Source organism: Dasypus novemcinctus, chromosome 11 (assembly GCF_030445035.2).
Source record: "Dasypus novemcinctus isolate mDasNov1 chromosome 11, mDasNov1.1.hap2, whole genome shotgun sequence".
NCBI classification, from domain to species: domain Eukaryota; kingdom Metazoa; phylum Chordata; class Mammalia; order Cingulata; family Dasypodidae; genus Dasypus; species Dasypus novemcinctus.
The window spans coordinates 28,518,974-28,531,531 of record NC_080683.1 but is presented as its reverse complement, the minus strand read 5'-3'; the positions used below and the strand labels follow the sequence as shown (position 1 = coordinate 28,531,531).

The 12,558-nt window shown below is 35.1% G+C and overlaps 1 protein-coding gene across 1 annotated transcript in view; it reads right to left on the bottom strand.

The window, feature by feature from the left end:
* Positions 1–6,032, bottom strand: part of GFRAL (GDNF family receptor alpha like) — a 64,214-nt gene extending 58,182 nt beyond the window's left edge. The window contains exons 1-3 of the mRNA XM_004453641.2: positions 6,011–6,032; positions 3,230–3,364; positions 1,791–1,943 (exon numbers count right to left, since the gene is read on the bottom strand). Coding sequence (XP_004453698.2) covers positions 1,791–1,943; positions 3,230–3,364; positions 6,011–6,032 — 310 coding nt within the window. The remainder of the gene's footprint in view (positions 1–1,790; positions 1,944–3,229; positions 3,365–6,010) is intronic.
* Positions 6,033–12,558: the final 6,526 nt, after the last annotated feature.

Sequence of the window (12,558 nt, the reverse complement as noted above, 5' to 3'; positions counted from 1 at the left end):
CAGGGATTAAACCTAGGACCTCACATATGGGAAGCCAGTGCTCAGCCATTAAGACACATCAGCTTCCCTGAGTTTGTGTTTTCATTTGTTTGCTTGTTGTTTGTTTTGTTTACTGAAAGTATTCACAGGGAACCAAACTGGGACCTCCTATTGGAAGTCGGGTACTCAACTGCTTGAGCCACATCGGCTCCCCAACTTGATTTTGGTAATGTCTTTAAATCTATAGGGGAAAGCGGACTTGGCCCAGTGGTTAGTACTTACTTAGTGGTTAGTACAGACTTAGTACACAGCCAGGACATTGCAGTCTCTGAAGGGAATTGGAGTCAAGGGCTCAGACTCCACTGGCTGGCCATACTCTTCTGAATATCTGCCTTCCTCATCCAGGGCCTCCATTGGGAGCCTCCTTTTTGGGGACCTTATCCAAAGACTTCTTCTGTAGCCTTTGCTGAGACTTCCTTAGTAGGAAGGACAACGATCCTTGAAGTCTTTTCTCCACTCTAACTCAGTACTAACTATTTTCACCCCTAACCTTTCCCTCTCTCCCTTTTCCTGAACTTAAGGTCCATAAAATGTCAGGAGCTTTTTGTTCAGGGCTCCTTTGGCAGTAGGAGAGTCCATTTGTCCCATGTCTGTACTAATCAATCTGACCAGTACCTGGTGCCATTTCATGGAGGAAAACTGAACACTGAGGGTGGTGGCACTTCTCCTATTTAACCTCTTGCTTTCACTATCACAGTAAGTGATTAAAGACTTGACTCTTACTTTCATTTTGGCTTTTTCTACCTGGATCTAAGCTTTCTCTGCTCAGCTTAGTTCCTGACACATCCTAAATGGCTTTCAGTAGCGAATGGGTGACCAATCTGTGGTATGATCAAACATTGGAACTCCAGTCATCATAAAAAAGAACAAACTTATACACAAAACATTGATGAATTTCAAATACATCATGTTAAATGAAAGAAAGTTTCAAATAGCTGCCTATTCAATAAATTTCATTTGTATGAAATTCTGGAAAATGGAAAATTATGAAACAAACTTGCTCAGTGAACACAACATGGATGATTGGAGAGACTGAATCAAGGAACTATGGTACATGAGAGGCAAATCTATTTCTTGTAAAGTGGATAATGTTGATTGTAAAAGAAGAGATGAGAATGGTATGACAGCAGGTGCATTCCCAAGCAGATAACTTTATAGAGAGAGAACATGTGGACATTGAGGACCTGTTACATTATCCCTTTAGAACTATTTGATCCTACATATGCTTCAGAAAGTCTTCGTGTACCTCCAATTGTGCATATAGATTAGTTTGATGGCCACTACCCTAGTGTTAGCATGGCATCTGGAGTAGGTAATAAGTAAATGCATCTTAAATGTTTAAATGTCCCTATCCAAAGACAAGTGTAACTCTAGATAATTGTAACTCTAGGTAAGTTAACGCTGCATAAGTACATATAACTCTAGATGAGTTATATTTTGGTCTCTCACAGGAGACTCTGAGCTCCCTCGCAACAGAGGTAATGTCTTATTTGTCTTCTATTATCTGAGTCTTGTGCAAACCCATCATAAATCCTATAAACACATGTAATGAATGAATCTCTAATTTAAATGAATTTGAATGAAGTTTGAAATTGAGGTTGGCAATTATAGAAATATGTACTTACTGAGATCAACAACTCACAGAACCCCAAGTCACAGCAAGAATTAATCCAATTACATAGATGTGATTAATTTTGAAATTGTACTTTTCTTTTTCATGACTTTAAATATTCTGCATAACAAATTATTACCTGATTTGATGAGGCATTGTTTCCCAAGCAATTTGCTAATAGTACAAGAGAGGCTGTCAGTGCAGAGACATTCTTTAAACTGGAAATTGCTTTCCACTAAGAACTGGATGCTCATGTTGCAGCTAGATGAATCCTGCATCTTGCAGGTGTTACCTGTATTTCACAAGTAAACATAAAAAAACTAAGATTTTAACTTGAATATAATTTTGGGATCCCCTAAAAAAATATCTTAACATATTGATGTGAATAATTTATTACTGTAGTAAAATTATCCAGGAGGAGTAAGTGACTTTTTAAGCAAAGCATCTATTTTTACTATTTTCAATTGGGTACTATTTTCCTCAAGATCAGAGAAGAGAAGGACCTATCTCTGCCTCCCTCCGCACCCTGGCTAGTTCCTTGACAGCAAATTGTTGAGTAGAAGCTCTGCTGGTGGAGCTGGTGAGTGTTGTCATTGCTAGAGCTATAGAGTGCTGCCTCTCAACCCAACACACTCCTCCATACAACTTTTGGGGATGGAGGAAGCCCAGGTAGATGGGCAAGAGTAAAGAAAAGTATGGAATTTATTCTTCATGAAATTGATAGAGAAGCAGATTAAATTATGGAAGAATGCATTTTATTTTTCCTTTTGGAATTCTCTTATTGAATATTTTAGAACAGTAATGTACATTCAGATTTGTATAATATAATACAGTACAAGAGGATAAAGTCATTAAGTACAGAATATTATTTTTGAACAGTTTTGTCAGAACAGTTTCAGAGCAATGTCCCGTTATACAACCAATTTATCTTCTTTTAGTTACTGGACTCTTACTATACAAATACCATTCAATATTTATTCAGTTATTTGATATATTCATGAGATACATAGTATTTTTTTCTCTTTAAAGAAATAATAGTCATTCTCAAATCTTTACATTTCTACCCTTAATCTTCCCTGAAATGCTTTTGGAATGAAAGATAAATTTAAATATATATATATATTTAACTTTTCCTTGCCATAATTAGAATGGAAAATAATGTATATGTTGCAAGAATATAAAATGCATGTTATACACATAGAAATAAATAATGCATTTGATCATCACAAATGTTATGCTTTCTATTTTATCTTATCAGCAAAATGACATTTTATCTGAAAAATCATTGCTATGTTTCTTAAAAACATGCATGTAAGTGTAGTATTATATATGATAAAATAAGTAAATAATCTGACATTGTGCATAAATTTATTCTTGGGTCAATACAACAGAACACTCAAGAAATTAACAATGCCATTTGTAACTAAATTCAATGAATCAGTTTAATATCAAGTTTGAATAAGTTTTTTAGAGCAAAACTAACTTAGTTCTTACGATAGTGAAATAAAATATAGAATCCTATTTTTATCTGGGTAAAAAGAATTCATTTAAATACATTTTAAACCATTTTGTTTATACCTGAAATATTGCAGGCATCCTCCATGGTTGTCCATGCATGTTTACATCCACTTGTATCATTTATGCACTGCTCTTTTAAATGTGTGCAATCAGTTGTTTGGGAAGGAGATTCATTTCCCAAGCCTAGCACTATAGCTTGAAAAGCAACAACAGCAACAACAATAACAAGAGTTTTGCAGTTTTAGAGTTTGACAGCCATTTATTTCAAATCTATATCAATTGCAAAAAGCATAATCATGGAAAATAAAATGTTATAAAAACCATTATAAAGCTGGAATTAGTTTTAACCTCCCCAGTAGCTACAAAGTATATTTTTCCTATCTAAGAGTCTTAAGAGAATAGTTTACATTTTCTCTATTTCTTCACTGCCCATTTATTCTTCAACTTATAATTTATTGTTATTACCATTGCCCCATTGAAACTGTACTAAAAACATTCTTAATTAGCTCCATAACATCAAGTTTTATAGTTTTAAGTTATCTTACTTGTTTGTATCACTGGGCACTTTTTTTCCAGTTCTCTTGATATCACTTGTTACTTTTTGCTATAGTTAGAATCTTTCCCAGGATCCTCTTACTCTTTTATTAAGGTATATTTTACTTTAGATTCTGTCCTCAGACCCTTTCAATTGTCATCTTATGCATTCTCTGTAGCCAATTCCATGTATTCTCATGGATTTATCATCTCTAGACTGATAATTCTCAAATGTATGATTCATTACAATATTTTCCAGTATTCCATTCAAATATAGCTAACTGATATCTTCACCCGCATGCTCCAGACAGACACACTTCCAGACTGTAATACATTTATTTTTTAAAATAAACTTGATTTCAAATTCAAAAAAATAGAATTACAGACAAAAGACAGCTTAACAAGTTATGGAAGCATTAATCCAAAAAACTCTGTCCAGGCACTTTTATCTCAACTAACCCTAAAAACAATCTCAGAAAGACACACAGATAAGCAAAGACTGGTTAAATGACATGATCAAGGTCTCCTTGTTAATGAAGGAAAATGCTTAATCATATTCATATCTCATAAAACTAAACTCCATATTATCTTTGTTTACCTTTAGCATTGACAGAGTACTAAAGATAAAATATTTGACTAACTATATTTGACTTCTTTTGGATCAGACTACCTCCAGTAATCTTATTCTGACCAATCTTTACATCCCCTCATCTACCAAATGCACTATTTCCATCCTGTGTACTACTTGGTGGGCCACTGTGCATTTGGAGATTAGGCTCATGGGTGTAGCTTTCCCTAATTTTTCTTGTTAAGGGCTGGTGTGGAAATTGACATAACAGCTTTCTGTTTTGCCATGTGTTCATGGACAATCTCATCTAGTCAGGTTCCTGTGCTTCTAAATTGGAAAGCCCAGGGAAAAAGAGAGAGAGAGAGAAAGAAGGCTTCTTTGATACTAGCCCAAGGTTCCTTATTTGAATCTAGCTGAGAAAGACCCTAGGATTGGGATTTCTTGGTAAAAACTCAGCTTGTAAGAAATTGGTATTTTAATTGTTATTAATCATCATATCTTGTTAATAGTCTCCTGCTATATCATCAGAACTTTAATGGTGCCACACTGTAACAATCATTTATGAATTCTACAGTACTATCTTTCTAAAATCTGTTTGAGTTCCATTTCATATTTTCCATTATTGATTGAATAATTCAGATGATTTACTATTTTACATGATTTTTCACACCTTCCACTCAGCTGAAATATTAAACGAATTAAGAAAACTATCTTAATGATTTTGCCCACAAGAACCAAAAATAAAATTTTACCTATCCAAAATCTGTTATATTCATTCCTGAATATGAATTGTAGGATTTTTTAAGGATTCTATTGACATGTTCAGCGAAAAACAGATTCTATTTTTAAAATCATTAAGATGGAAAATACTATATTACAACTGAAATATGAAGGATCTTTTCCTTTGTGACCAGATTTTCATTTACTTGATTTATTTTTACTCTCCTTTTATGTTCAACATAATTCAAAATAACTTTGTTTTTTTTACAAATTTACCTTTCTTCATGAATAAACAGAAAATACACTATTTTTAATGGTAGGTTATTAAAATTCAACTACAATCACAAATATCCCTTTTTCCTTAATTCAGTGTTTTGAGTCTGCATATGCTGAAATCACACAAGAGCTACGCCAATAACACAGCTAGCAAAGTAAATTTTCATGGATTCTACTTTGAATGTAAATGAAATCATATCACCAATATTTTGCAGCACTTTCATAGTACCTAACAGTAGAGGAATAAGTCCATACTTCATGAAAATTACCTGAAATGGGAATCATCTGATGTGGTATTAAATTGTTTTATTCTATTAAATGACTCCTAGTTAGTAAATATAAATGCTGTGAAATTGGGGGAACGGGGTGGTTTAAATTTATCTCATTTTATTAAATTTTCCATCTTATAACCTGTAAATAGATACTGAACGTTTTCATTTCTAAAAGACTCTAGCTCATGTGAAGTCCATAAATTCTAATAAATAAAATCATTGTATTCTTTCATACAAACAGAAGCCACCTGCATGATTAATGCAATTCTTGCATTATGCATTTTCTCTAGTTAGATATAAGTGGGTAAAAGTAACTTTACATTTTAAAGAGTAACAAATTGTGTGAAATTATAAATTTGTAATTAATACCCATATTTAATGCCCAGTTAACTTAATTAGATGAGATGGTATTTGGTTTTCAAAATTGGTGTTACTATGAATTCAGATAAACCAGAAGTACAGGTCACTTACCTAGGAAAATAAGAACCATCATGCTGGATAATTTGAGTCTGTTCACTTGAAAGAATGGCAGATATATGTACTCCAACCACATTCCTAACAGTAACCATCCAGAATAAAGTTTCAGCTTCTGCTCTTGCTTCTTAAAAGCATTACTGATTTGAATAGCTTCCTACGTCACCATTCCCTCACTAATCTTTCTTTGAGCTGTGAACTCTCCTAATGATGTCCAAATTCAATTATCTTCCTCTGAATGTGCTGATCTCAGATATTATGCTTCCAAGAAAGCCCACAAGCCAAATACTAAGGGAAATTATTTATACTCTGCACATACATGAAAAAGTTTGCTTTTTAAAAATGCTAGAATACTGAACTATAAATATCTCCTAAGGTTTTCCTAAATCTTGAGCACGCAGTTTCCACTTAATTAGCCTCATGAGGCAATTTCATGCATATAGAGAAGGCACAAGCATCCTAAGAAAATGTAAGGGAAATTCAACTAGAAACAAATTGGTGTGCATTAAACATACTCCGATATGTTAAAAAATACTGCCACTTCAACTACAATTCTTCAAACCCTCCACATGTAACTACAATATAAAAATTGACTCTATACATTGAAATTCTGTTTTACTAGAACCACTTGTGTGCTTGTCAGTTGACAACTACTTTCTTCCTACCTTGAATGAGGAGCACTGTTTGTTTCCAAGAAAACGAACATTTTTACTTTGTTCTTCTTATGAGACTAGAGCACATCCCTCCCCTTGGGCATCATGAGTTTTCCTTTTTTAATCCCTTGAGTGCTTTCTGTAATGGATGCTTAGGGAATATAAAATGCTACTTTGGTGAGAAATTAAAGAAGATAGGTGTGGATAACTGACAATTTAGAAATGAGAGAAAGGAACATTTGTGCATGCACAGTTATACAAGGTAAGAGTTTTTTACTGCATATTGTTTATGTTTTTATACACTAGAAGAGACCTTATAATATATATTATTTTCAGAATGAATAACAGAAAAAGCACAGGCCCTGGAGTCCAACAACCCCAAATTGTAAGCCTGCTTTTCTTTATGGATGTAGCTAAATGATTTAACATTTGAAATTTAATTCACTCTGTAAATGGGTTGGTTATACCCATGGTTGCTGTAAATATTAAGTTTATATAAAGGGTTTATCACAAAGATTGACAAATGTCAGTTATATTGCACCCATTGACTTGATTGTTATTTAACAAAATAATTTTACTGTCATAAAATTGGTCAGTTATTTCCTTTTAAAATCACTGAAATGCTTGCACTAGAATCTTTTACCAAGAAAACTGTCCTTAAATATAAGTTGCCTTAAACTGGTTTAAGCTAGAGAAGGAATTGGTGGCTCCCATAGTTGAAGAATCTAGCGGTAGAATTGATTTCAGGCATGTATGAAACCTTGTCTTTAGGATCTGGGGTGTTGTACTTGTTTCATTTTATTTTGTTGTCATTTAGTTTCTTTCTTCTTTGTTAGCTCCATTCTCAGATATGTTGAGAAGTAAGAAATGGCTTTCACAGTGGGAAAATGACTGTCAAACACTAGGCATAAATCCATCGCTCAGAAGTCACAGGAGAATTTGTGACTTTTCTTATTAAAATTCCAGAACTGAGTTACATCAGTTCTAGAAGCATCAGATGCACATCAATCTTGCCAAACGGAAATCATGTCCAATGTCATAGATATAGATGACACTGGCCCTATTCATACCATAGGAACTGATGGTGAGGAAGGGGTACATCCCCAAGGTAAATCAAGGTATAGAAGAAGGGTGAAGGAATCCTTGGTAAGCAAAACAACATGTTCATTAAAGCATCTAAATGCTCAATTTAAGTAGGGCAAACTCAAGAACAATGAGTGGATAAAACAAAGAAAAAGAACATTGAAACACTTCCCTGTTCTATTAGGTGATGCAGTTGTGACTTTTTGGAGTACAGTGACATATAGAATGTGGTGCAAGAGACAGGTGTGAATGGCGCTTAACTTTGCCCAACATGTACACCTGCAACAGTCTGTACCTTACAGGTATAGAAAGTGCTTGTGGTCATGCACCAATTTGTCCCACACAGATAAATAATTACCAGCTGTGCCCCAGTTAAAGCTTAGGTTTTTAATCTTTCATTGCGCCATCTGTCCGGTCTTAGGTTGCTAAATACTGCAATGCAATCTTCCAAAAATGTGTTGGCTTTTTAATGGGAATTTATTAGGTTAAAAGCTTACAGTTCTAAGGCCAATAAGGCATCATCGAGAGATGCAGTCTTACCAATTTGCAGCTGTGGGCAGTCAGGCATGTGGCCGTATCATCTAAAGATGTTTTGTCTCCCAGCTTAGCTGTGGGCAATCAAGCATATGGCAGGGCACAATTCCTGTCCACTCCCTTCTCCCCTCTCTTCTTGACTTCATTGCTATTTCTGTTTCAGGCTGCTCCATCTGTGGCTTTTCTCTTTTAAGAATTCCTCTCTGCACTCCTGGGTTCCTTCTCTCCATCTCTGTGTCTGCTATATTTAGTCCTCCATTATAAAGGACTCCTGTAAAAGGATTAAGACCCACCCTGGATCATGCAATTTAATCAAAAGTCCTTAACAGGAGTAATTTAATCAAAACTTTCCACCTAGAATAGTTTTATATGCACAGTAATGGATTATCTCTAAAGACATATTTTCTGAGATCCACAAAAAGCTTCAAACCATCATATGTGCCTTACCATATGGGCTTCTTACCAAAATAATATTTTTAAAGGCATAAACATTTAAATAATAGAATTACTGAGGGAATTAATCATATTGAAATATTTTTAAACCCTTTTTTATTAAAACATTAAACATCAAGATGCAAGTGGGTCCAATAATACTATAATTTCATGGTAGTGATGGCCATAGATTCTAATTTGAGATATCTGCCACAAATGCAGTGTCATATGAAAATATCTGTAATTTCTATTGGTGAAAAAGCTTAATTAAAAAAACATACCAATTTAAGAAATCCTAATCTAAAGTCAATGTAAACAGTACCTTTAAATCACTTATCTATTCAAATGGAAGCACCTATTAAATAAAAACATTTTAGAGGCAAGTATTGATGATAAAATCATCAATTTCAGTACTTTCCAATTACTGGTTGTGTGATTTAAAATTTTATCCTGTGTTTCAAGCAAAATGTTACAAATAAATAAATAAAACAGAAGAAAATGAAACAGAAGAAGTTGAAATTTGAGTGGGAGGTGCTGAGTTCTGCTCATTGGACTTTGCTGTTACCATCTACAATTGCCAATGAGGCATCCAAAGACTTCAGGATTCGCAGTCAAAATTCACTGATTTTTTTTTTAATTTTCAGATAAAGAATACATTAACATAATAGTTAAATGAAATGCACTGGATTTAGTATCTGGTTACTGGACAAAAGATACTAAGCTTTCCATTCAATAAACATTTACTAAGAGCCTACTACATCCAAGGATCTGTGCAAAAACAAAAATGAGACATGGCCTCTAGTTTCAAGGATCAGATAAACCAGAGTGAAAATGATTAGATTTTAAAAAAGAGGGAAGCAAATGTGGCTCAAGCAATTGAGCCTCTGCCTACCATATGGGAGTTTCCAGGTTCAGTTCCCAGTGCCACCTAAAGAAGATGAGCAAGACAGTGAGCTGATGTGGCTAGCTGAAACAACAAGATAAGGCAACAAGATACACGAGGAGGAACATGTAATGAGAGACACAACAAAGCAGGGAGCAGAGGTGGCTCAAGTGATTAGGTGCCTCTTTCCCACACAGGAGGTCTTGAGTTTGGTTCCTGTTGCCTCCTGAAAGAAAAGGAAGATGAGCACACAATGATAGACACAGCAAGTGCAAACAATGAAGGGGTGGGGAGAAATAAATAAAATAAAAGAATCTAAAAGAATCAATAAAAAAGAAAGAAGGAAGATAGTTGAAAAATAAAAATATTGTATATCAGTGAAAAATCTATATATTAGAAGACATTTATTTTTGGAATATAAGGTATTTGATATTTTGTTTGACCTCTCCCAAATACCCCTGAATTGGTCCTGTATTTGTCTACTTAAATCTTTCATTAGGTACTTATATTTGGAGGAGAGAAATAAATTCTGATCAGCCTTATGGATCAGTTTTACAAATGCAGTCAGACAAAAATTCACACCTCTGAAAAGAGTATATATATGTGTATATACACACACACACGCATACACACACATACATTAAATATTTTAATGCATAATATAATATAGATTAATTAAAAACTTGTTGGCATATGTGAGTGCCTCCTTCCTTCCTTCCTTCCTTCCTTCCTTCCTTCCTTCCTTCCTTCCTTCCTTCCTTCCTTCCTTCCTTTCTTCCTTCCTCTCTTGATGAGTGAAAAAGGGAAAAATGAGTGATGAGAAACACTGAAAAAGTGTGAGTAGACTTTTCTTTTAAAGACTGTAAATCCTAGAACAATATAGACCTGTTGTGAAAATCTTTAAATTTAACTCTAGGTTTACCAAAGGGCTTGTCTGTAGGTGAGTGGTATGTCAGTCTGAGATATAGAAAGGAGAAATAACCTTGAGGGACTGACATTAAACATTTGGTAATTTGGTTTCTGGTGATGAGTCACTTAGAGATGAGGCCATCAAACAGGTTCTGAGGCATTGAATAATAAAGGATGACATTACGCAATGCTTTCTGAGAAGTAAAAGACTTTGATAATGGAGGGGCAGGGGAGGGCTTCACTGGAAAATAATTAGGACATGATGGTGTGCTTACTTAATCACCTCACTATAATGGCCCACTGGACTCTTCACTAACACATTCTTAGAAGGTGGGTATGGGTGGGAGGTCAGGGCACACTAGAAGAGAAGAAGCTGAGAAACATCATGGAGTCATGAACCTAAGGTATGTTTTGAGGAGAAAATGGACAAATATCACTGGAACTCACTGTTGGTGGGGAGGAAAAGATAGTGGCCAGACCAGTGATACTTTTTTGCCTTATCAAGGAATCTGGAATTTGCTCAGATAGAAAATGGTGGTTGTTGGTGAGTTTTAAGCTGGGAGTACTAGGTTAGTGTATTTTTTAAAAAGATTTATTTATTTTTTTATTCATTTCTCTCCCCTTTCCCGCCCACCCCCCCCCCCCCCAGTTGTCTGCTCTGTGTCCATTTGCTGTGTGTTCTTCTGTGACCACTTCTATCCTTATCGGTGGCACCAGGAATCTGTGCTTATTTTTGTTGTGTCATCTTGTTGTGTCAGCTCTAAGTGTATGTGGCACCATTCTTGGGCAGGTTGCACTTTCTTTCATGCTGGGCAGGTCTCCTTACGGGGTGCACTCCTTGCATGTGCGGCTCCCCTACACGAGGGACACCCCTGCCTGGCAGGGCACTCCTTGCGTGCATCAGCACTGCGCATGGGCCAGCTCCACATGGGTCATGGAGGCCCAAAGTTTGAACCATGGACCTCCCATGTGGTAGGCGGATGCCCTATCCATTAGGCAGTGTCCACTTCCCACCAGGTTAGTGTATTGAAAGGTTATTTGAGCTAGACTAGAAATGATGGTTTGGAAACAAGGATTACTACCAGTTTTGAAGCTATTTCAGTAGTTTAGGCAAGAGATGATGATGACTTGAAATAAGAAGCAGCAAAAATGGAGAGATGGTAGATATATGGTATTCAAGTGTTTGAAATTTACAGGCTCTGGTGACTATGTGAGATGGGGAAGGGAGAGACAGGGTCGGAATAAAGTACAGTTACAATTTAATGCTATCCATGAAGAAGATAAAAAATGGAATGAAATAACACTTCCTACATCCATGTGTCACTGGGAAAGTGAGGCAGATTATCTCCAAAAGGATCAAAATTGCTCCACAAGATAACCTTACCTTGGGCAATTATCATTGTACAGGATCTCTATCTCAATCTAATAGTCTCAAGAATGCATTCTTCCTTTAGGATTTCACTAACATTAAAAAAGATTATAGAAATGGATGTATTAATTGGCCTGGCAATTTATTAATTCATAATAAGAAATCTAAATGTTAGCCAGTACATTTTCTTTATGTAGGAAGCTAATGTAGGAAAGTTGGTAGGTAAAAAGGGAACTAGAATAAGGCAAACTAATTCTATATTTAGTTCTATATAACATGAATATTTAATGGCATTAGGTTAGGCTTTAGTCCTCCACGTATCATTCTTCATAGTAACAAGGTATATGCCACAAAAATCCATCTTTGATTACTTTGGATAAGACAATTTACTTAATAAAAATCAGCTCAATTTTTCTGGGACATTCCTGTCTCTTTTAGTTAAAATCGGATATCTCCCCATGGTTGTTCTTTGTTGATTTTATCAGATAATTTTCAGTAGACAATCTTCCTTCCAAGTTCTTAGAATCATTGGAGCTCTAATGTATTGATAATGTCCTCTGCTCTGGCACAGAAAACATTAAAACATTTACAGTGGAGTATAATTTACAGTTGGGCACATCACAGGGTCAAATCATATACCTCACCTGCAGTAAATCTATGCCATGGAAGATTTTGCCTGTAA